This window comes from Pelophylax lessonae (genome assembly GCF_965119305.1).
Source record: "Pelophylax lessonae genome assembly, chromosome: 5".
Taxonomy (NCBI): Eukaryota; Metazoa; Chordata; class Amphibia; order Anura; family Ranidae; genus Pelophylax; species Pelophylax lessonae.
Genome location: NC_138772.1, coordinates 63,942,549 through 63,967,647, shown reverse-complemented (window position 1 = coordinate 63,967,647; position 25,099 = coordinate 63,942,549). Strand labels below are relative to the sequence as shown.

The 25,099-nt window shown below is 43.8% G+C and overlaps 1 protein-coding gene across 1 annotated transcript; it reads left to right on the top strand.

The window, feature by feature from the left end:
• The first annotated feature begins 640 nt into the window (after positions 1-640).
• Positions 641-24,154, top strand: ACBD7 (acyl-CoA binding domain containing 7). Its single transcript, XM_082258738.1, has 4 exons — positions 641-789; positions 18,148-18,265; positions 21,645-21,707; positions 23,883-24,154. The coding sequence occupies exons 1-4, from the start codon at positions 778-780 to the stop codon at positions 23,954-23,956; spliced, it is 267 nt and encodes an 88-aa protein (XP_082114864.1). The 5' UTR covers positions 641-777; the 3' UTR covers positions 23,957-24,154.
• Positions 24,155-25,099: the final 945 nt, after the last annotated feature.

Genomic DNA, 25,099 nt, shown 5'->3' with positions numbered 1-25,099 from the left:
ACCCCTCTGTGGATAAGGGACAGCCTGCACCCCTCTGTGGATAAGGGACAGCCTGCACCCCTCTGTGGATAAGGGACAGCCTGCACCCCTCTGTAGATTAGGGACAGCCTGCACCCTTCTGTGGATTAGGGACAGCCTGCACCCCTCTGTGGATTAGGGACAGCCTGCACCCCTCTGTGGATTAGGGACAGCCTGCTCCGCTCTGTGGATTAGGGACAGCCTGCACCCCTCTGTGGATAAGGGACAGCCTGCACCCCTCTGTGGATAAGGGACAGCCTGCACCCCTCTGTAGATTAGGGACAGCCTGCACCCTTCTGTGGATTAGGGACAGCCTGCACCCCTCTGTGGATTAGGGACAGCCTGCACCCCTCTGTGGATTAGGGACAGCCTGCACCCCTCTGTGGATTAGGGACAGTATGCACTGAAGAAGAATTATATTCTTGTTGAACTGAATAGATTCTCTATATTTGTACATTTCTCAGTTTCCACAAATCAAATGCCATTATGCTTTTTTCTCCTTGTATTGCAGATTTGCACCTCTGTGGGGTATTGATGAACAGTGCAGGGGATCCTGGCAGGCAGGGAAGGGTTACAGCTGCAAGATCTCCCCATCCCAGCCTTTGCATTCAGCTACAATGAATGATGTCATTGCACAAGACAAAAGCGACCAATCGCAGGCCTTGGAGGCTGACCCATATAAATAACAGCATGCTGAGCTGCAGATTATAGTAAGAGAACTGCTGTTGCCTTTGCTGACCTGTGAGAGCTGCATCAACCATGTCACCCCAGGTAAATGCAAATACATGATACAGAGTGCCATGAGGATGTATCCTGGAAAGACCTATGGCTTGTCTATGAGTAGATGTTTGATTCCCTGCATCTCTCAGTGCAGCATTGGGCTTTCTAGGTCCAGCACATCAGCTGTAGCCATTATACAGCTGTCAGTCTGTCCCTGCTATGTAATTTCCTTTATGGAGAAACTCCAGTGCATGGATGATTGAGGGGGAGCAGGAGGCTCTGGTGGGCTTTGTACAAAGTATGCATATCTGATACATTTCATTGGGTGGACTATCCCTTTAATTGGGGACTTCATTTAATTTTCTGTATATCTAATGTCATCCCATTGCACCTTCTGATGGATATGCACTATATCTAATTTCCTAACCTCTAAGGGTGGGGGTCCTCTGCTCCATGATTTAGGTTCTAGATTTACACCAGATGCACCGGGGTGCTTTTGTGAGGGCATTCCAAATGCATGGCAACTAAAAAGTAATGGTTCTTTAAGAAGGTAATTGACACCAATGTGTGGCATTTGCCCAGCGTTGAAGGAAAAAAAATAAGGCATTCATTACTTTTTTTTTTTTTTTTTTTTTCAATGCAATACGTTTTAGATGCACACCTATATGCAACGGACTGCAAGGCAACAAAAACAAACGCGTGTAAAATGCATGCAAGCACATTATGAAAAACGCAACTCAATTGCATTATTCGATGCCTTGTGGTGCGAATGAGCCCCAACTGTACATTTGGGATTTTGTACTTTAATGAATTTAGGTAGTAAACTTAATTTGTTTGTGTTCTAATATGTTATATTTTAGTTATTTTTGTGTCAACATTTTACTTAGCACCTTTACCATCTGCATCTGTTAAGAAATATTAATGAGTTCCTATGGGAATCTTTGTAGCACACAAGACACTCATTTATACAGAGTACAGTGATGGCGTGGATGATTGCAACCAATCAGCCTACAGCTGGTCCAGTTTATTGATGTGTTTTTTTTTTTTTCTGTCGATGGTACCTTCAGTTTTCTGAATATAATTGTTTTCCTAAAGGCTGTGTCCCATTTATTTTCATGTTCTTGTGTCAAGGGGCCAGTTGGTACCCAAAAATAAAATGTTATTTTAGAATGGGGAAGAAAATGAGGTTGTTGGAAGTAGGGATGCACCGATCCGACTTTTTTTGGACCCGATACCGATATCTGGCGTTGTGAAATCGCGGATACTGGAACCGATCCGGCCCTACACACAAGGCAAGCGGCTGCAGTACAGAGCAAAGCCGCTGCTTCATGTGTACGGCTCCTCCATTCACAGGCGGAGTGCATCTGATATCACTCTGCCTGTGAGCCGGACCTATATAGGAAGTAGCGGCTCCCATCCCATACTACTACTGCACCTAGTAAGGAATGGCTGAGCCATTACCAAGCAAAAACCGGATCGGCCAGTGGATCGGTCAATGTTACCAATCCCCCGATCCATCTAAAATGGCCATATCAGCGCCGATATCGGATCGGTGCATCCCTAGTTGGAAGATGGGAGAACAAAAATGAAATATGTTTGCAGGTGGAGGCAGGGTTGGGACAAGGGCAGAGTTGTATAAAGTACTCGAAACCCATACTTGAGTAAAAGTACAAGTGCTCGATCAAAAAGTGACTTGAGTAGAGGTGGAAGTGCTCAATCAAAAAGTGACTGAGTAGAAGTACTAAAGTATTCAACATTTTTTGTACTTAAGTATTGCAAGTAGTTTTTTAAAAATTTTGCTACTCAAGTACTGAAAGTAAAAGTACTAGTAGTTTTGAAAAAAAAAATTGCTACTCAAGTACTGAAAGTAAAAGTACAAGTACTGTCTTATGTAGTTATTAAAGGAAGAAGTCAAAAGTTTGAACATCATATGGTTTATTATTTCAAACGCAGCTTTTATTTATGCATGCAGTAGCTTTTATTTTCGTATGCGCTGATAATACACATGTTTTGAGCTTCATGAAACCTGCCATCTGCTGTTCTGACAGTGGTAATTTTTATAATAGTAACGAGTAACTATGCAGCACAAAAAAAAATATCGGAGTAGAAGTATTGAAAAAATTCAAAAGTAAAAGTGGAAGTAGGAGAAAAAAATTCTACTCTAGGAAAGTACAGATACCGCCTTTCGGTACTTAATTACAGTAGTGAAGTAGTTCTACTTAGTTACTATACATCTCTGGACAAGGGGTGGGCAGGAGGGGAAGCTGCCCTGGTCACAATGGTTTATTGCAGGGAATGGGGTGCCCTGACCCTAACCCTAGCAGAAGGGGCACAGTTAGGCATCTTTGCGCTGGATGACCTTGTCCTGACACTGGGTGGAGGAATTTATGGCTCGTTAACATTCAGTGAGTTGTGGTAACTTAATGCAATGCTTAAGAGAAGTATGGGTGTTGTGTTTTTTTTTTTTTTTTTTCTTAAAGAATCATACTTACTAGGTTGATGCAGCACCGCCTATCGCTCAGTTCTCAGTGCTCTGAGCAGAGAGCGGTGACTTGTCAGTCACCGCTCTCTGCTCTGCCCAACCCCCCCCAGCACTCATTAGGGGGTGGGAGCGACCGGTTAAGGTTCTCAGCGACTCGCTGAGAGGCTGAGCAGGTTGGCGGTCCAGGACTTCACTGTTGCGATCTTGCCCAAGCCTGGACCGCCTCTGTGAAGCCAGCTGAAATCCGGTCACAGGAGTGCAAAACAAACTGCACTCCTGTGATCCACAGAAGTACTTCTCAATTAAGCCCAGGTACACTGCTGCTGCATGTGGATGCCTTATTCAGTGCGTTTTTTGTAATGTGACTTTGCGTGGGTTTTTACACGCATATTAATGTTACATAGTTACATAGTAGGTGAGGTTGAATAAAGACAAAAGTCCATCCAGTTCAACCTGTGTAGGTGTGTGTGGCTGTAATCATCTTGCATACCCCTGAATGTTCTGATCCTTGAGATGTACATCTAAGAGTCTTTTGAAAGCCACCATACTACCCGCAGAAACCACCTCTTGTGGTAGAGAATTCCACAATCTTGTTGCCCTAACAGTAAAGAACCCCCCACGTTGCCTGAGGTTAAAACGCTTCTCCTCTAATCGCATTGTATGTCCCCGAGTTCTCATGCAATCCCTTCGACTGAACAGCTTTTTTTCTAAGCCTAGATCCCCATTTAGATATTTAAAAATTGCTATCATGTCCCCCCTCAGGCGTCTCTTCTCCAGGGAGAATAAATCAAGCGATTGCAGACGCTCCTCATAATCAAGGTCCTCCAATCCCCTAATTAGTTTAGTTGCCCTTCTCTGGACTCTCTCCAGCTCCAACACATCCCTTCTGAGGACTGGTGACCAGAACTGGACCGAATACTCCAGATGAGGTCGGACCAGAGTTTTATAAAGTGGAAGGATTATAGTCTTATCTCTGGAATACATCCCTTTCTTTATGCATGCTAATATTCTGCTAGCCTTGGCAGCTGCCGCTTGACATTGCATGCTGTTGCCTAGTCTATCATCAACCAAGACTCCCAGATCCTTCTCCATTTTTGATTCTCCCAAGGGTTCCCCCCCTAACGTGTATTGTGCTTTTATGTTTCTAGTCCCCAAGTGTAAAACCTTACATTTTTCTCCACGTTAAACCTCATGTAATATGTATCATACACTTATTTTTTTGAAGAGATAGGCTAGATTTTATACAGAACTCTGGATAAAAAGGTGGAAAAAATGCATATGCATGCAGTTTCCATGCACTTCCACTGAAGTCTGTGGGGCAAAAAACACGCTGCACTGCATCAAACGAAGCTCCTGCCCCTTTTCAAGAAACACCCTGCAGCTGTGCTGCATTTTTGTCTGGCCACTATAGACCATAATGTAATTTCCATTGTCGTGCGGCTTCACAGCAAACGCAAGAGTAGTTTAACAAAGCCAATGCACAAGATGATGTGCGTTACCATTCATTTACGTCTTGTTCACACCATCCACTACATTGGTGTGCAGTGCGTTGGGGCACAAGTCAGCACAGTGACTGTTTGGGATGTCACACATGCATCTCATAAAGTTAAATTGCCAGCCACAAGGTGCGAGGCTGCAGATTGCCCTGCATTGAAAATAGAACTGCATGTATTTTATTTTTTCCGCAATCTACCCTGCCCACACACCATCACAACAGTTGTGTGAACCGGGTACATAGGAGACAAGGAATCCTGCCTTGTCCATGTGGTGGAATAGCCTCCTAACGCAGTCCCACCACATGTGTTGTGAACCTGGCCTTGAAAATATCACTCCTATGCATACCACCTATCTTTCTAAAATGAGAAAGGGGAATACCTTCTAGCACAATGTTTTGAGGTGATGGACACACCACAGCCAGACCCCCATTTATGCAGACCATATAGAATAGTTCATTTGTATATATCCATGTCCATATTTTTTTTTTTTTTTCCCCCCACTATTTCTTTTATTTGGGGCCCATTGACACTTGGGGCCATTAGTGATTAGATGTGGGCAGAAATCCCATTGAAAACAATGGGAGCTTGACCCCCTCCCTCAGCTATTTTATGGCTGTTCACATGTAATCACTCAAACAGTAATTACCCACCAATGATCTACCCTGGATGTAGACATCTGCTCAAAATGGTAAACCAGATAATTCTGAGTTCGGATGAAGGTTTAGTGCAGAATAAGAAGGCGTTTTTTAATAGTTGAATGCTATGTTTTCATTGATCTCTGTACATCCAACCAAAAAGGACAATTCGGAGGGAAATTGCGCAGTAATACTCAAGAAAAGTTTATTTAAAAAAGAGCCAAAGTACTTACAAACAGAAGCATTAAAACCGCATGTAAATCCTCAGAGTATTGGTAATGTTTCCAACCAAAAGTATGGCCGACTACCCAGCATGACGACATCACGTGACCGGATTCCTACCGACTCGTTTTGTCATACACAGACGTCATCAGGGGCGTGGTCACGCATGAGCATATCCCTTAATTTATATAGTAGGGGCCGGAAATGGAAACAAACAAACGCCATTGGAGACCAACAGGAGTATACTGGAGGTGATGCAGCCGCATTCTGGAAGGCGGACATGACACATCGCCTAACCGGAAATGACAAAGATGCATTCCGGACAAGAAAAATACCAACAGGAGTATACCCGAAGTAATGCGGCTGTGTTCCAGAAGGACATGACACATCACTTAACCCATATGACGCAGATGCGTTCCGGATAAAGAAAATATTAACCACATCCGGCAAACCGCTACATATCGTCAAGAAAAATAATGGTGAATCTCACATCAAGTCCAATTAGTAAATAAAGTGATATAAATAAAAGAATAAGCTGGCTAGTATTTAAGACCAACTAGCTAGCGATTAAATAAACAGAAATAAAAATCATGTGATGTCGCCATAAACCAATCAATGGGGAACATTAGTAAGGCCCTCTAATGTTTGGAAACAATTTTAACTAAACGCATATGGCAATTAATATAAATATATTGCCATTAAAGTACAATATCAAGCATCATAAACCTATGCAATATCCTAATTCAAAAAGGGTTTAATAAAATGTAAATGTAAATATTTCAAAAACTACAAAGTTACCGTAATCAAAATAAAATATAATGAAAAACTCAACCTATCCCCAGTACATACAAGGATAATTGATTAGAATTTTATAAAAGCATTGATGTCCCACTTGATATTTAAACCATGGGGGTCTATACGATCTCAGCAAGAAAATCCATTCAGTTTCCAGCTTGACGATTTCCCTCCTAGTATGGCTGCCTCTCCAATGGGGATGATATTGATCTATAGCCATAAAGGAAATACCCTTAGGGTTTCCATTATGGTGAGAATCAAAATGTTTTGATAGGCTATGTTTAGGAAAGCCTTTTTTTATGATGGCAACATGTTCGCACTTTCCAGGTGCGAAAGAAAGAATAGTACAGCCAACATATTGTAATCCACACGGACAGGTAATCATATACACCACATCTTTTGATTAACATGTTAAAAGTAGAATTAATCTCATATGATTTGGAAGTAGCATTGGACTAAAAGGAGGTGTACCTTCTGTCTTGCAGCTAGTCTGACAGACCGCATACCTCCTACAGGGATAAACCCTTTCATTGTTGTGTGTGTGTGTTGTTTTTTTTTTTTTTTTTTTTTAGGGGGATCAGTTACATTGAGGGCAATCAAGAGGCCTCCAAGGGGGGGGGGGGACTCCCCTAAATACAACAGCTGGTGCTGCAGGCAGGGCTGGGCCCAAGGCCCTATCGTTCTTAAGGGAAGTCCCAATGTTTCCTAAGTATATATTTTTAACCACATAGTGTTGGATAGAATATGAAGTTAAAAAGAACTTGGGTGAAAAATTAGATGGGTGATCATTCGCTATCTGAGAATGGGAACCTAGGATATCAGCCCTATCCCTATTGTCCAAGAGATTACGCGCACGTAATCGCTTCATGAGTGATTGCATGCAAGTAGCCGCAGCTAGCTGTGGGAGCTGTCAGCCTTTTATTGCTTTCAATTGGGCTGCCAGCTGATTACTGGGGTTCTTGCATGTAATCGCACACTTCCCCATTCCCAAGTGTGAATGGGGCCTAACTGCGTGGGTGGATGAATACCCCCCCGTTGGGCTATTTGTACTTTGGTATTCCGACAGCAGCTGTCAGTGGCTATCAAAACGGCAGTTGCAAATTTTTAGATGCAGCCACTGTTTGGCAGACAATTTAAATTTTTTTGTTATCAAATTATCAAAAGATTTTGGGCAGGATGGGGGCCAACAGGGCCACCCACAAAACGAGTTTTGGCCAGATCATCAAGAACCGCCTGTATTTTTTTTTTTTTTTTTTTTTTTTATACATGCCTGGAATTCAGCTTTTAAGATTGGGCAAGCTTCAACAAATGAGACCATTTCAGAAACTATGATTTACTGAAACAAAAAAGTGCAAAATCTGGTGCGGCTATTCAAAGGAACCAATCAGCTTCCAGGGTTTTTTGTCAAAGCTTAGTGGTTGTAAACCCCCACTCATGAAAGATGAACTAAGCACATGCAGTATATCTGTAGTGTTTACTTGTATTTCTCCAAAGCTCTGTTTGTTTCTCTCTGGTGCTCCGTTCCTGTTATCAGCATGAGTCACTTTTGACAATTCTCCACCACATGAGATAACATGAGCTGAAAATTTGTCGGGAGGGAGCTTAAGAGGCAGAGAGCTTGTCTATTCAGAATATAGCTCTGCATGTTCCTTCGTTCCTCTGCCTATGTGGAGAGGGGGTGCTCTCACACAGTATAAATCCAGTATCCACACCCTATGTGCTGCTTAAAGAAGAGGAAGAAAGATTTCTAACACGAGTTGCACTTTTCAAAGAGTGTAGAAAGGGGAAGACAGCAGATGTACAAGTAAAGCTTATGTAGTAAGATTTGTTTCATCTCTGTGTATCATCTGAGGCTGTTCACTTCACTGGGTATAGAAGAGGGTTTACAACCACTTTTAATTGAACAAGCTGAAGTTATAAGCTGATTGGCTACCATGCACAGCTGCACCAGATTTTGCACTCCAGTTTCAGTAAATCAACCCCACTGTCCTTATACCTTGAGCCCACGTTCACACTAAAGGCCCGTACACACGTACCGATCGTCGGCATACAAACGTCGGCGGACGAAAGCTCTGCCGATTGTACGCTTGTTAGTAAGAGTCTGTCTTGCAAGCATTAAAATTTTTGTATGCCGACACCAGAGCGGCCGATTGTTCGCCAGTCAGTACAGAATTCGGACGACAGACTGCAGATTTGCAAGACTGGGCATGCTCAGAAAAGAAAAAACACAGGGAAAGTTAACCATCACATGACATCACTTCTGCAGTCGGCTGTAGTCGGCGGACAAAATTCTTGTGCTGTCTTTGCACTTTTCAACAGACACCGACAGCCCAGGGACAAAAGACGGCCGATCGTTCGCTGACGATCGGTACGTGTGTACGGGCCTTAAGTGCCGGTTCACACTGATCCGACTTGTCAGGCAACTTGGTCGCCTGACAAGTAGCTTCCAATGCTGTGTATTGGAACCGTTCTAATCAGAGTGACTCAAGTCGCTCCGACTTAGAAAAAGGTTCCTGCATGCACTATTTTTTTGCAAAGTTGGAGCGACCTGCATTGACTTGCATTATGAGAAGTCGTTGCAAGTCGCGCTGCACGGGCAACTTCATTAGTCACCCGAAGTGGGGGTGACTTTGAGTCGGATCACTGTGAACCGACACCTAAAGGTGGGTTTGAAACTGTGCAAGTACAGCTGAACTCGCACGATTTCAAACCGGCATTTCAGTCCAAATTCAAGGGTGATTTGAGAGACATCTGTGCACGTTCATGCACAGATGTCTATTGAAATCGCCCCAAAGTCACCAAAAGTAGTGTAGGAACTACTTTTGGGAATCGGTGTAGCACAGCAAAGTCGGCGTCGTGCCAATTCGGACATTGCCAGCAATAGACTCCGATTTGGCATGCGATCAAATCGGAGCCTGTTGCTGACGACTGCACCGTTCGAATGGTATCTCCAAGGAGGCATAGAGGTGGTAAATAAACTGTGTGCTTTTCCATGCTGATTTCCATCCAATTAGGTGCAAGCAAAAAATGCTGTAGGTTTTGTTACTTGCATGTGATTGCATAGAATAACCAAAGTGAACCTTCATCTCAATTACTACTGCTATATAGGATGCCCAAATTACCAACTCAACAAAGGCAATGTATAATATAAATAAATCGGCCTCATAATTTTTTTTTTTTTTTTAAGACCATGTATAGGGCATGCATCTGAATGGTATTTAAACACTTACCGATGTCAAAATCTGGCACAAGTTTCCAGCAAAGTAATACTTGAATTTGAGAACTTTGTGCCTGATTTTGGTAATTGCTTGATTGCTTGGATGTCATTTTAGAGAGAGGCCTTTTCTGCCCAAAAAAAAAAAATCTGATAGATTTTTAATTTGAACTGCACTTGTTTCCTTTAGGCTACGCTCGCATGCGGGAACATCGCGCAAACAGAATCGCGGGACGCATTATGCCCAAAAAAGGTACAAGAGCTTCTTTTGTGCGTCATGCGTCCGACGATTGTTTGCGCGATGTTACCGTGATTCGGCAGGCGGAAATCGCGGCAACATCGCACAGCGTTTGGGGTGCCATTGCAAATCACGGGCATCGCACAGGCGTCCGCGATTTGCAATGATTTCCGGATCGCGGGCAGAATCGCGGTGATTCTGCCCATGATCCGCTACGCCCACATGTGAACTTAGCCTAAAAAATGTGGACTGTCTAAGACATGTGCTAGATGAAAATCGACCCATGCAAGATTTTGTGAGGTATGGTGTTCTAATACATCTTTCATGGTTTTAAACAAACCAATCTCTAAATGTCGTCATAAAGCCTGTTGTATGGAAAAAAAGCTTTAATATGTTACTGTCTAGTTTGTATACCACAAAAATTCCCATGTTCTGCTAATGGAATTTTGATCTTTATGCTCTTACTATAGCAGAAATTTTTAGTTTGTGTGGGTTTTTTATTTTATTTTTTCTGGGATATAAGTTTAGTAGCATTACTTATCTATTAATCAGTGCGGGGACAAGGTCATCCAGTGCCAGGGGAAAGTGTGCCCACTCTACCCTGCTCATGATGTGCAGGCTTAGGGTATCCTACACCCAGCAGTCACTGGTTTGTCAAAATTATTGCCACTGCCAAAACTCCTGTCAGCCTTGCAACAAAAAAGGTGCCTACAGTAAACCATTGCGCCCAGGGCAGTTTTCCCCTCCGACCCACCCTTGTCCCAGCCCTGCTCCTAATATCTCCTGTCCTTCTGATTGCTCCTTGGTGTAGAAATGTTCAGTAATGGGTGCTCCTTTCACAGCGCTGAACTTCCAGCATTTCATGCATTAACTTCCTTGGCTCTAAAATTGCAGGACATTGCAGAAGCCCTGATGGCTACCCACCACTTTCTGTCCTCGCCTTCATTCTGAAAAGTCTTTGCATTGTCTTCACGGAATGCAACATTTTCTATGAGTGGAAGAGGGGATCCTTTTATTCATCCACCTCTCCCCCATTCACAGAATTTTGCTTTCTTTGAAAACAATACAGGAACTATTATGAATAGAGGAGAGGACAGAAAGGGGTGGGCGATTGCCGGGACTTCCTGGGGGCTGGTAAAAGAAATGGTTGAGCGCACAACCCCCCCCCCCCCCCCCTAAAGTGGATGTAAACCCAATTCATGAAATTTGACGGGGGCACATATCTGTAGTGTTTTCTTATCTCTCTCCAAAGCACTAAGTCCCATGATTTTCTGCCGCTCTGTTCTTCTGTTATTAGCATGACGACTTCTGACAAGTTCTCCAACACTGGAGAAAAAAGCAGCTGAAAATTTGTCGGGGTGGGTGCTCTAAATAGATTAGAAGAGAGCTGGTCTATTCACAGTACAGCTCTGCAAGTATCTTCATCCTTTCTATGTGGAAGGGGGAGGGGGGGTATACCTTTTCCTTCAATCAACTAACACGCAGTGTATGCCAGGACTCCACTCCCACAGCTGAAACCGGAAGAACAAATTCTAACACAATGTTCACTTTCTAAAGAATATAGCAATCTGAAGACAGATACACATGTAAATCTTATGTAGGGAGATTTCTTTAATCTTTGTGTATCATCTGAAGCTGTTCACTTCACTTGGTATATGTGAGGGTTTACATCCAAATTTAAGCTGCAGAGGTAGCAGATAGTATTCACATGCTGTGGCCACAATGCTTTGCAGCAAAATTTTCCCCCCACTGCTAAATCACTTTCACCAGGCACTAAATTCAAATGCCAAATTCAACTGAATGGGACTACGCCGCAAGCATGTGATGGTGCAACTTTATAGAAATTAATACGGGTGGTGGAGGAGGTGACTTATTGCCTCCTCACTGTCTATCAAACACCCTCTCTGAAAAGTGTTCCACCACAGATTGCACTTCAGAGGGAACTGCAAGTGTAAACAAGCCATTGGAGCAGAGGAGGTTAACCTTCCACAGCCCAGAAGTTCAGAGATGTGAAGACTGGTCATTGCTGCAAGGACCACTTTTACATTAAAGAGGAAGTAAACTCTTATCTGCAACTTTTACCTATAGGTAAACCTATGATGAGGCTTACCTATAGGTACTGTAAATATCTCCTAAACATGCACCGTTTAGGAGATATTTACCTTAAATGCAGCCAGTGACATCACTGGCGCATGTGCTCTGAAGTAAAGGCCACTGGTGCCGTTCCTTCAGAGCCCCGTGCCGTGACCGTCGACTCCCGTGCGCATTAAGTGACTTAATCGCGAGGCTGGCCAATCAGATGGCCGGATGCTGCGATCCCGGAAGACTGAACATGTCGCCCATCATACAGGTAAGTGGGCGGCACGGCGGGGGCTCAGTCTAAGGTAAGTATTTCATAATGAGCTAGTATGCGATGCATACTAGCTCATTATGTTTCTTTTTTCAGGTTGGAAAAAAAAAATGTAATGAGTTTACAACCTCTTTATGGAGCAATCAGCAGGACATGAGATACATTTCCTTTATCATAAGCAATATTTCTGAACCGATACTCCAGGGGAGAAAAAATTAACTAAACTTTATTCTCAAGGAAATGGAGCCCCCCCCCACCCACTTTTTTTTTTTTTTTTTTTTCCCCTTCAATAATGGCTTGGACAAGCGATGATGGGACACTAATAGTTAAAATGAATAGGTAGAGTGCCTCAGCTTCTTCCATTTTCTTCTGTAATGAATGGGTTCATTAACGTATTCTCTTTCCACCAGCTCCAGTAACGGACCATTCTGTAACAGTATTGTGTGAGGGTTTAGGAAGGCTGGGTGAGAACTGGCAGTGGGGACAGTGCACAATAATGCCTTTGTTCCTCAATTAAAGGTTCTGGGCCCTTGTGCTAAAAGCCTTCTAAAATTCCTTAAAGGGCTACAGCACTACATGGATATGGATCCAACTTTACAGGAAGATTACCCAGGCATTCCCAAAAGTCGCTGTCAAAAAAGTACTCATGTTGCCTGGCAAAGTTGCACGACTTTTATGTTGCAGTAGTGTGAACCAAGCCTTAAATATTCTATCCCTTTCCTGTCAAATCTTTGCTTTTTAAAGATAGAACTATTCCTACAAGTGGTTTTACATGACCAAGAAAGATTGTTGTCCTATAAGATGTTTAAGTTGGTGACGGCTCCAAACTTTTTAGCATAATACAGGGTCTTAATTTAAGTCTTGAGTTTATTTACAACAGTTGCATTAGGTAGCGTTTCCCAACTTGGTCCCAATGCAAGAACAAGGTAAGTTGCCTTCTGTCCTAGTGGTCTAGTTATCACCAACTGTTGTATGCTGAAAAAAACAGGTCATGTTGCGTTTTGATGGGCTGTAAAGCACTTCAATGAACAGCAGTGCAAAATAAGTGCATACAGATGTAAAAGAGCAAGCCATGCATTTTACTGATATGTTGCTGGGCACATTGATGCACATACATTGCCTTGATGCAAAGCTTCTTACACACAGTGATATTTGGGCAAAATGGGGCCCTAGACCAGGTAACAGTTTTGACCCCCCCCCCCCCCCACTTACCAAAGTAAAAAAAAAAAAAATGGCCCAGCTTCCGGCACTTTCAGGAGGCGCATGTAACATCGCCATTCCTCACTACCACTATCACCCAGGAAAGTCTTGCAGTGGGCCAGAGTGCAGATTTTTCTGGGAGGCAGCGGGGACCTCACTCATGATTCCCAGAGGCATTGGAAGTTAAACAAGGATTTTAATGTAAGATCTATGTTAAAATGACTCTTCTTTTTATTTAAAAAAAAAAAAAAAAAAAAAAAGGTTTCCTACAGTAAAGCATTGTTTATACTCCCTGTAACGGAACCGCAACCCACACTCTACTTGTGGACTTCCATCAGTATAAGGCTTCCTCTCAGTCGTGAACATAGAAATCAGATTTTACAGCCACCCCCATACAAAGCTAGCTGACAACTTGGCTTGTACTGGAATCTTCTCCTTTTTATTGAACAGTTTTACACACATGAGCACATACCCCTCCTGATCAGATTACCCGACACGGGTCAGGGGTTGCCTGATTACATTATCATATATAGATGCAAATGTATACAGAAATAGAATTAACCTGAACTAATTATCTGAACAGAACAATATGTGAGTTCATTAACATTTAACAATTGAACAGACAGGCTTCACATAATACACGTCTCGCCTTAATACACAAACAATAGGGAGAGCCTGTCTCTGACATTGAAGTTCAATACACATTATCATAAGTAAACACAGAACCCATTTGAAGCAAACCAAACAATTAAGTATCTGTCTTTCACTCCCAGTGATGGTGAGCACTGTCACACTCCCCTATCCTGCTGCCCGTTCTGTGATCGTTACTCTCAGGAAGAGCTATGGCAGCCTGAAGAAGCTTTAATTCAACACGTTGGATGCACTATTTCCTGTTGTGCCTTGTGGTTTTGTACATTGGTCCCTACATCACTACTCTTGGGCACCCAAAGGTAAAAAGTAATGATTCTAGGAACATGACAGGCAGGATGAACAAAAGTCTACTGTAAGGAACTATTTATATTTCATGGTATTTTAAAATGTGACCGTAACAATTGGAAATAAAAAAAAATGGATAGCATAGTGGGAGGGAGGGCAGAACAGGAAGCCTGATGTAATGGAACCGACCCACAATCTGCATGTGTACTTCCTCCAGTCTTGAACATCGATATTAGATATTATGGCCACCAACATACAAGTCTAGCTGAGAATAGCTTGTCTAATACATACCCCACCAGGTCAGGTGAGCCTGATTATGTTATCATATGCAGATGAAATTGTATACAGAAACAGAATTACCTGAGCTAACTAACTAGCCATCTGGAAACAATAGGTGAATTGGAATCCAGACCTAGACAATGTTAACATTAGCATGCTAATTAACTCAGCACTGCAACAAGGCTAAAACAAAGTACATTATCCTACGTAGAAACCCAGAACACCTTATTAAACAGACAATAGCGGGAGACCCCAGTAGCAGACTGTCCGTCTCTTACTTTGACGTACATGGAATCCACATCTAAGCAATGCTTTGATTATTTAAGAGTCACAGACTTCATGGCAATGGTCTACAACAGGCAATAGGTCTCACATTGTAAAGTGAGATTAAATCTTCATTTATTTCTTGAAGGACATTGTTGACAAATACCACTATCCCATTTTAAGTAATCCAAACCATATTCTCAGTAACCGTTAGGTAGTTGTCCATATATGTACTGTGGAACTATGAAAGGAAACGCTAGCCCATGAGCAGCAACATCAGAGAAAAATTCTCCCCTTCATCCAGGAAAGGTACTGGTCGCAGTATAGATTGCGGGTGCTGTTTTTGGGAGAAAAACCCCACAAGGTGCAGACAGCTGAGTTAAGCAGGCTGGTCTGGGCAGATATGCAGTTTGAAGAGGGCTATAGAGCCCTCCGATGGCATGTATCCCAAGCATGCCCTTGGATAGCGGGTGACAGCCCAATAAAAGGCTTTGGCTACGGTGGCCTGGGACTGTTGTACAGGAAGCTGTCAGGGGACCCTAACTTTGGGAGCGATCTGGAGTGGTGGTTGGAGGAAATTATGGTTTATAGAGAAGAGATGCTGAACATCTCGGAAGTGCACTGAAAGATATGGAGTTTCTGGCCAATAGGAATGGGAGCTGGAGATTGCCTACAGACGGCTGCTAGACTCTGCTAAGCACCAGGGCTGGGCTCCCTTTGCCTGGGAATATCCAGAAGTACCAGCTGACAGTCCAGAAATCCTGGCTGAAGAGTCGGCAATGTGGCACAGCAACCGTGTGTTTTGCTCACCTGCACACACAGCTTTGGCAGCGGAGCTCTTTTGGTGGATGCAGCAAGTGTTGACTGACCTTGACGATAAGATGTTAGTTGTAGAAGCTAGCAGGTCTGGGCTGAGGCAGGAGAGAAAACTGGATTGGTGCAAATGTAGGCACTGGGTGTGGGTCCTGGGATGAAGGGTGGGGGTAAACAATCATGAATGTAAAGGAAACTTGACAACTAGTCCATTTTTAATAAGTCTGTTAAAAGTCCATAAAGTTCCATATGGAGCACACAAACCCGGCGGCTATATGTGGGAGCAAGAAGACCGCTCTGGAGAACACAAGTGCCTACTAAGTGTACTGTTGTAGAACTTAATTAGTAAAAAGGGGCAAAGTTACTCACAAAGGTAATAAAATAACAGGCACATGGGTAATGTCGCTGAACTGCTAATTCTCGGCATCATCTGGGGATGGTAGAACACATGTCCATAGATGCAGATGCACCGGCCTGAAGAAGAAAACGCGTCGCCAGAAAACCGAGCATCATATCCAGGAGGTGAAATCATACTAGCCCGCTGTGCGCTCCAAGGGATCATGAGGAGTGTCGGAAACCACCGGCTTTAACAGACCATTGCGAGCCTGGTTCGGTGCACCTGTATCTAGAGATGTGTTCCCCTATCCCCAGATGACGCAGGGGATCAGCAATGCAGTGACATTATCCATGTGCCTGGTATTTTATTACCTTTTTGTGAGTAACATTCCCCATTTTTTACTTTTATTAAAGTTCTACAAAGCTACACTAAGTAGGTGCTTGTGTTCTCTTCCAGACAGTGTCCACCTGCTTTGGGCACTGTGCAGTGTGTAGGAGCCAATGCAGCCATCTCTGGTGCTGAGAAGATCTGAGCTGTCAAACAGCCCAGCGCTGTAGAGCACAGTGTGGCTGTTCAATGTAAATACCATAGATCTGTAACTGATGTCATCTGTCAGGAGTGCTGACACTGCTCTGATACGGAGTACAGCACACCAGTGCCAAAATGACAACAGAGCTCCATGGATTAGATTGTGATAGCCACTCCTCTGTCATTTGCAGTGCTGGTTTGTTTTGGTTGTTTTCTTCGAAAATTCTGTTGCTTGCCGCTTATTTTATCAACGCCTTATCTATCTAATCTTATCTAATCTGTCCTAATCTGATAATCTTCAAAGCCCATCCAAAAGCAGCTAAAGGCTGCTGCAATCTCTACAGCAGTCCAACACCTCCTGCAATCTACAGGAGTGTGGGCATTGCAGCACTCTAGGAAGGGGATGTAATATACAGCTGTACAGAGACTACTACTCACACAGCACCCACTAAACTGACCATACACTGATTTAATTTCACTAAATGAACAGCTGGGCAAAAGTCACTTCAGGCGGTGGCCCTGTTGGCCCCGACTCTCCCATCCAACCTCTTTTGTGCTTAAATTGTCAGATCCAGCTGCTGTTTGGTATTCCAACAACTGCAACAGTAGATTTTTCCATCAATTCTGTATAGCGTGGATGGAATCTGTTCTATTATTTTTTTTCTTTTGTTGGCATCCCTTGTGTGTATGGCCAGCCTTGGCAGTAATCCCCATGGATGGGCTTTTCTTCTGCAAGTGTCTTTGAAAACAAAAATATTAGTAAAAAAAATAAATGTTCTGTTTTGATGTACCCTGAATTTATTAGCATCCATTTTTATTTATTTATTTTTTTTTCTTGAATTACAAGCAGGGGTTAAGTGCCGGTTCACACTAGGGCGACCTGTGAGGCGACCTGGTCGCCTCACAGGTCGCCTCCCATAGGGAAGCTGCGGACCCGTTCTAATAGGAGCGACACAAGTCGCTCCGACCTAGAAAAAGGGTCCGGAGCTTCTTTGGGGCGACCAGGAGGCGACTGCCATAGACTTCAATGTTATGAAGTCCGTGGAGGCTGCTCCAAGGTCGCGGCGCGCTGCTCGCACCGCGATCTCGGAGGTCGCGGTGCGAAGTAGCGTCGCTGCAGTGTGAACTGGCGCTTAATGAAAGCTGAAGCCTTTTTGTAAAAAAAAAAAAAAAAATAAATAAATAAATAAAATTTTGAAACTGAATCTTAAATGTAACACTTATGAGATTTTAAGTTTGGATCCACTATAATGGAATTTAATTTTCTTCAGGCCGGGTTCACATATGTGCAGCTGCAGGTTCGTGCCTGGGGTCCATTGCATTTCTGTTTACCGGTTCATATGCGATTCAGCGCTGAATTGACTGAATTCGCAGCTAAAAAAACTGGATCCAAAAGCGCACAGGACCCTTTTGGAATCTGTACCGCGGCCACCTTGGACCCTTGTAAAAACCATCACCATTGACAGTCAATCACACACGCATACGTCATGCTTATTGGATGTGGTGAAAATCTCATACAATTCACACATATGTGAACCCGGCCTTAGGCAGCAGACTATGAAGGCCTAGATCAATTAATATATTCTTTTCAATTGCTTTTCTGTCTCCTATTTCCTACAGGCAGATTTTGACAAAGCAGCAGGGGATGTAAAGAAATTGAAAACAAAACCAACTGACGATGAGCTGAAGGAACTGTACGGACTCTACAAGCAGTCCACTGTTGGGGACATAAATATAGGTACTGTTTAACATCTGTTTGGGTACCTTGATTGCCACACCCCTATTATATATACAGTACTATAATTTACCCCTTCCTTAACCACTTAAGCCCCGGAGGATTTGGCTGCTAAAGGACCAGGGGTTTTTTTGCGATTTTTTTTTTTTTTTTTTTTTTTTTTTTTTTTTTTTTTTTTTTTTTTCGGTATTGCGGCGGACAGATCGGACCCTTGACTGACATTTTTTACACTTTTGGGGGGTACCAGTGACATTACTGCAGTAATCAGTGCTATATATATGCACTGTTACTGCAAAAATGACACTGGCAGGGAAGGGGTTAACTTTATTGGACAGGGAGGGGTTAAGTGTGTCCTAGGGGCGTGATTCTAACTGTGCAGGGACATTGCTATTGGTGTAAAAGCAAAGATCAACAGTTCTACATAGTAGAACGGTCAGATCTTCACTTTTACACAGGGAGAACTGACAGGCAGCTTGTTTACACAAGCCGCTCTGTCTTTCTCCCTTCACAGGAGCGATCGTAGTGTGACTGGCGGACATCGAGTCCGCCGGTCACACGCACTGACTTGTCTGTGAACGAGCTGTGGCGGGCGGGCGCGCGCCCGCCCGCAATAGGCTCGCAAGTCAGTGACAGGCGAGTGACGTATCGATACGTCACTCTGCCTGGCCGGGGCTGACCGCCGCAGTACATAGTCGTGCGGCGGTCGGCAACCAGTTAACTATAGTTTAATGACTGTATTGGAGATGGGAAGAGAAAAGTTGAATGGCACCATCATCCCCTTAAAGAGAACCAACAGATATTTTGGGTGGGATCTTTTAGGTGCTAAAGGAACAGTTTGCACCTTAAAAAAAATCCCATCCAAAATATCTCAGTTGGTTCTTAATTCCTGAACTACTTCATCAATGTGAGTTAAAATATTTAAAGATAAGGGCTTTTTTTCAGGGCGAATGCATTCCTGGCACCTCCAGCCCCGAATGCAATGGCAAGGGGCGCTGGAGTTTCTATTGATGCTGGGAGATCTGTTTTTGCTGGCAGGGGTCTCTTGTTGCTGGGGGGGAATTTTGCTGTGAGGGGCTATTGTTGCAGGCTGGAGGGGATATATTTTACTGCTTTTCTTTTTATCATTACCAAGCACAAAAATTACTTGGCACCAAAAAATTATACTTGATTCTGTATTCTCTGAATAGGGTGGTACTGGGAGGTAGGGGGTGGAACCAAGGGACAGTGCTTAGGGGTGACTTGGAAGAGGGGGAGTACCTGCACTTATTCTGAGTGGAAAAGATCACCCTGATTAAGGGAAATGGAACTACCATTTGATCATTCAGCTGCTTTGCTTCACACTTCCCGCAGTGCACACAGGAGGAGATGGAGCAGATCGGTTCTCTCCTCTTCCATCTGTGCGAGTGAGGGGGAACTGTCACTGCAGTCTGGGCTGTATGAGAGAGACTCTCTCAGCTCAGGTCCCTGTGGCCAGCAACGTTGCTGGGGCCCTCCTGACTGTGGCGGAACGCTGGGGCCTGCCGCAAGTGCAACCTTTACAAGACTAGTAGTTCCGCCCCTACTGAAGAGTACAGAGGCTGCCCCCCACCATGAGCACCAATCCATCCTAGTCAATAGCTCAGTCTTGGAGATGTCTTTTGACATTTATTGCTTGAAGAACTTTTAACAGGTGATGGGTTATGGAATGCAATGCTCTCCAAAACACTTGCACTGTACAATGCTCCCCAAAACAGAGGCGTAACTAGAAGCTTTATGGCCCCGGTGCAAGAAACCATGAAGGGCCCCTCAGGACCCCTGGCTGGGGCCCTTCCCTTCAAGCCTGGGGCTCTTCCCACTGATCCTGGGGTCCTTTACTCTCATTGCGGGGCCCTTTATTACGGTCCCGCAGTGGGACCCTTTCACAAGTTCTGCAGTGGGCCCTCTTCCTGCCATCTTAGGGCTTCCCCACAGTGGTGGAATGCCAGGGCCTGGTTGAAAGTGTGACCTTTGTGATCCTGGAAGTTCACCCACTGGTGTCAGTAGTTTTTATTTTTTGGTATTTTAATTGTAGTATTTTTTATCCTTTTTATTTAAATTTTTTGCAATGTTACTGACTATGACTCTGTCCAATCAGAAAAGGAAGGAGTTGGTAAATGACATATTTACCGACCCCCTTCCTGGTTCTCTATTGTGACACATCCCCCTACAGCAGCCAGCAGGAGAGGGGAGGGAGCAGCACAGTGTGGGGGGGGGGGACCAGGGGAGCACTCAGGGGCCCAGAGATAGCAAAACACAAGTGAACTGGATAGGAGGAGTAACGGGGGCAGCATACAGAGGAACCAATCTCCTCCATTTTCCTCCTGCAGCTACAGGAGGAAAAAGGAGGACAGTGATTTCTCTACATGCTGCCCCCACCGCCCCTCCTATCCATGTGTACTGGGGAGCCGCACAGGCCCCCTGGAGCATGGGGCCCAGTTGCAATTGCAACCCCTGTAGTTACGCCCCCGCCCCAAAACACTTGCACCGTAGCAGCAGTCAGAGAACACTCTTATTTAGGCTCACAAGCGCAGGCTCTTTTGGGGAATGGCCAGTACCCTGAGACCCTGTGAGAGTCATCTGTCCATTAGCTACTGCTGGAACTTGCATCTAAAAAGCAGAGTCACCAAGGATCCCCAATTACCAGTCAGTACTTGTAAGTCTCCAGGACAGCTGCACACCTTCGCGGTTCCTCCAGACAGTCTAGTAAGGGAGACCATCCTTTTCCTGACCACATCCCTTAAGGCGAAGTTCCTAGCTCTGCCACTGCAAAATGTAAACCAAGAAAAGGGCGCACCAGCCTAGCGCATTATCCTCAGTGGGCTTTTATTGAAAAAGTGATAAAAGTAAACTACTCCCAAACATACAACATATTCCAGCATATCCATTTCATAGAGCAACGTCCATGATGAGTCCAATGTCTCGTGAAGACCAAAGGCTAAAGCTACACAGGCTGCCTCCAGGGGCCAGCAGCCCCAGAGGCTTCAGAACTCTCTCCCGAGGAAGAACAATAGCTCCAGACTGTTTATCCCCTCCCCAGCCACCTTCTGGACCTGCCCTCCAGGGATTAGCTGTGGCATAATAAATATTCAGGCATATCATTGACTCTCTCAGCCACCTATTCCGGAATTTTCTTCCAGAATCATCGAAGGTAAGCATTCAAAACTCTCAACCTGTGAAACCCTGAATGGACCAAAGCAAACAATTACTGCTCATTTGACTACAGAAGGAGACAAAACCTCTAGCATCCTACACTAGGAGGGTGCTACACCACTATACTACACAAGTTCCACGGTAACTGCTTTGCAGATATATATTGTACCTATATAGTGTACTGTAGGTGAAAACATCTGTCTTTTTTTTATAGAGTGTCCTGGCATGCTAGATCTGAAGGGCAAGGCCAAGTGGGATGCATGGAACCTAAAGAAAGGTAAGACTTTTCACTAATCTCCCACTCCTTACTATTCTATGACCACCTGCACCTGCACAGTATACACTCAGCCAGAACTGCATACCAACAACACAACGGTACTTCATCTTTATAGTACCATTACAGCTTACATGATATCCCAAAGGAAGGGCTTGAAATATTTCCTGAAGTATCCCAGGCTGGAGGACATCCAGCATCATTTAGCGCAGGGTCTCCAAACTATGGCCCTCCAGTTGTTCAGGAGCTACAATTCCCACCATGCCTAGTCATGTCCCTGATTTAGCGGTTCCCTCCCAGGTCTGGCTCTCCTTGGCCTCCATTCATTGGATATGAATTATATTAATAATGCAGAAGTTGTATAGGGCAGTCTGTCTAGGAATGCTCTCTCCTCCAAACTCACACCTACCCTTCAAGATATTTTAAAAAATGGCCTAAAAATGTTCCACTGCTTGCTTCAGGGCTGAGAGCATTTGAGGGGATTACTGTGCCAGGGTGTTGGGATGTTTTTCAGGAAGCTATGTACAGCACCATGACGGTCCTTACCTCTAGCCATGATCTGCCTTAATTGCACAGACTCTGTAATGACCTCATGTAATAACCGATGTTTAGCTAAAGCTAAAAACTGAGGAATCGGCACAAGGGACATAACTTACAGGTGGCGTGTGTGTGTGTGTGTGTTTGTTTGTTTTTTTTTTTTTTTTGTCCTTGTCCTGATTCTGCTTTTGGTAGAAATCTTCATCTGTCCAGTGCTGATATTCTTTGGCCACCTGCAAACATTTTTGGTGGTTGCCTATGGGCAATAACGTCTAACCAGGCAGGGTTTCTCTAAAATCCATAAAGATTTGAAATGTGTTGTGTATTTGGGCCTAATATCCATGTTTTAGGAACTGGAGTTGCTTCTCAGACACCAATCTACATCAGACCTGCCCTTCAAGTATGAATGGTGGTTGTGGGGAAATTTTTGAGTTCATAGTAGGAACATGCTAATGCATAAGCTCTCATTTGTGGCATTTGTCTCTTATATAGGACACTGTTGCACATCATTGAGATTGCAACATTTAAAAAATGCAATGGCTCTTGCTTTTTTGCCTTATGTGCTTAATACCTTTCCCTTAACATCTGTTAGTTTTCCATGGAAAGAGATAGTCAAGGATGATAAAGTGTGGAAATGGGAGCTACTGAAGCAGTTCTCTGTTTTTAGCTCCTTGGGGGTGGGCCCACTATTAACTGCAGAGATGGGATTCATACAATTTGAGACGACATGTCTGCATTCAAATATGATACTTGGGAGAGCAGTAATGTGTCAAGTGAATACATTCTCATGTGTGGTGGTTTTTTATTTATTTTTCTTAAAGGAAAGGTTTACTTTTTGGAGCGTGTTACACCCATATAGGCTATAACATGCTCCAGGTCTAACCCCCCTCCCCTAGGATCTTATCCCTGCACGCATTGTCACTTTGTTTTCAAAAACTGTGCAGCTTTGCCCCACCCACACATCCACACCATTCATTCACAGATGTCTGTGAATGAATGAACTACAAATCCCATCTTCCACTGTGGCCAATGCCTTGTGGTTCTCAATGAACTGCAAGGGCACTGGGCACCCTCTAGTTTATTCTAAGCTTTGTAACTGTCTGCCCGTATGGAGGCATAGGCAGGAAAGCTGGTATCTACAGGAGCCTGACATTGCACCCACGATCGATCCACTGATTGTGGGTGCAATACACTGCAGGGTCATCAGATAAAAATTCAAAATGCACCTTTGTTCACCAAAAAAAATATATAAAAAATTGTCTCTCTTTTTCTTTTGAGCTCAGGTGAACTTGGCCTTAATGGTGACAAAATAGCTGGTCAGATCCTGAAACACCCAAAGGTTTCTTTGGTAACCAGAGGAAGTCACTTTGCAATACCCTGGAGTAATTGCATAATTTTATATTGGAACTCCAACCAAAGCTCCTGCTTTAAGTGGAGCTGAAAAGAGTTGGAACATTTACACTTCTATTACCATGTGTGTCCCTCACATGGGAATTTCCTATGTGAAGGATTTCCAATGGAAATGCAAAATGAGGGAAGGTTGGAACTCCATTGGGTGTAGACATTGATACAAAATGACCATTATTTAATTTTAACAAAAGCTTCTACCTATGTAGACAACTCTCTGCCTTTGTTTTTCAGGCTTGTCTAAGGAAGATGCGATGAGCGCTTATGTTTCTAAAGCCCATGAGCTGATAGAAAAATATGGCCTGTAACAAGGTCGCATGATCTCCTAGCGCCTCCACACAGCGGTAACATACGGAGAGAAAACTAAAATAACACTCTATACCAGCTCTTGGCTCACGTGATGTTTCAGGTATAATTAACAACCTAGGATCCTCCAGTCACAGATAAACCTTGCTTTTGGTCTGTACTCTTTCTGCACTGACTTATTAAAACTCTTTTACAAAATTCCAGGTGTGCTTGCATTTTTAGAAGCTTATGTAACTCAGCTCTGCCTATTTGCATATTTATTATTAATTTCTGGAGCTTAAAGTGATTGTAAACGATCACCTTGTAAAACAAAACTATTCAGTTTAAAATGGAAATTAAATACAAAACGTGTGTGTGTGTGTGTGTGTGTGTGTATAGATGTAAAAAAGGTATTTATAATTTTTTGTTTTTTTTAAATCGCATTCTCTCTGTTCTCAGCTGTATAAGAACTGGGGGAGGGGAGGAGAAGCAGCAGCACACTAAGCTTCCCAGTGAATGGCTGTGCAGCAGGGGCATAGCAGGACAAATCTGATCATTGGAGGAGAGCACACCGAGTTCCCAGCATAGCCAGAGAACGGACTACAGTTGGCTCTCCTGCCTAGTGTGGCCATTTTTTAATGGGAAAGCAGAGGAACTGGCAGGAACACCAGGGATTTCACACAAAGGAAGTAATACAGAAAGCCCCCACTCAACATCGGGGATGCCGATGCACGGGGCCGGCAGCCGCAATTGCCACCGGCCACCCGCAATCACTCCCTGCTGAGAGAGAACAAAGGTCAGCTTTTGTGACCGTTCTTCTCTCTGAAATGATCACAGAGCTCCTGTGATCCTTCTATATAGGATCACAGGTCTCTATGATCATTTCACAAGTCCAGCATGCCCCTAGGCTTGCATTTAACCCCTTGATTACCAACTAGGTTAACACCTTCCCTGCCTATGTCATAACTGTAACAGTGCATATTTAGCACTGATTATTGGAGTAATGTCACTGGTCCCCCCCCCCCCCCCCAAAAGTGTCAAATGTCAGTCAGGGGTCTGATCTGTATGCTGCAATGTCGCAGTCCCGCTAAAAATCGCAGATTGCTGCCATTACTAGTAAAAAATAAATGAATAAAAATAATTACATAAATCTTTTCCCTAGTTTG

Coding starts and splice junctions, on each gene's coding strand:
- ACBD7 (XM_082258738.1), top strand. Junction 18,266..21,644: donor TGTTGGGGACATAAATATAG/GTACTGTTTAAC, acceptor TTTTTTTTATAG/AGTGTCCTGGCATGCTAGAT. Junction 21,708..23,882: donor TGCATGGAACCTAAAGAAAG/GTAAGACTTTTC, acceptor TTTGTTTTTCAG/GCTTGTCTAAGGAAGATGCG.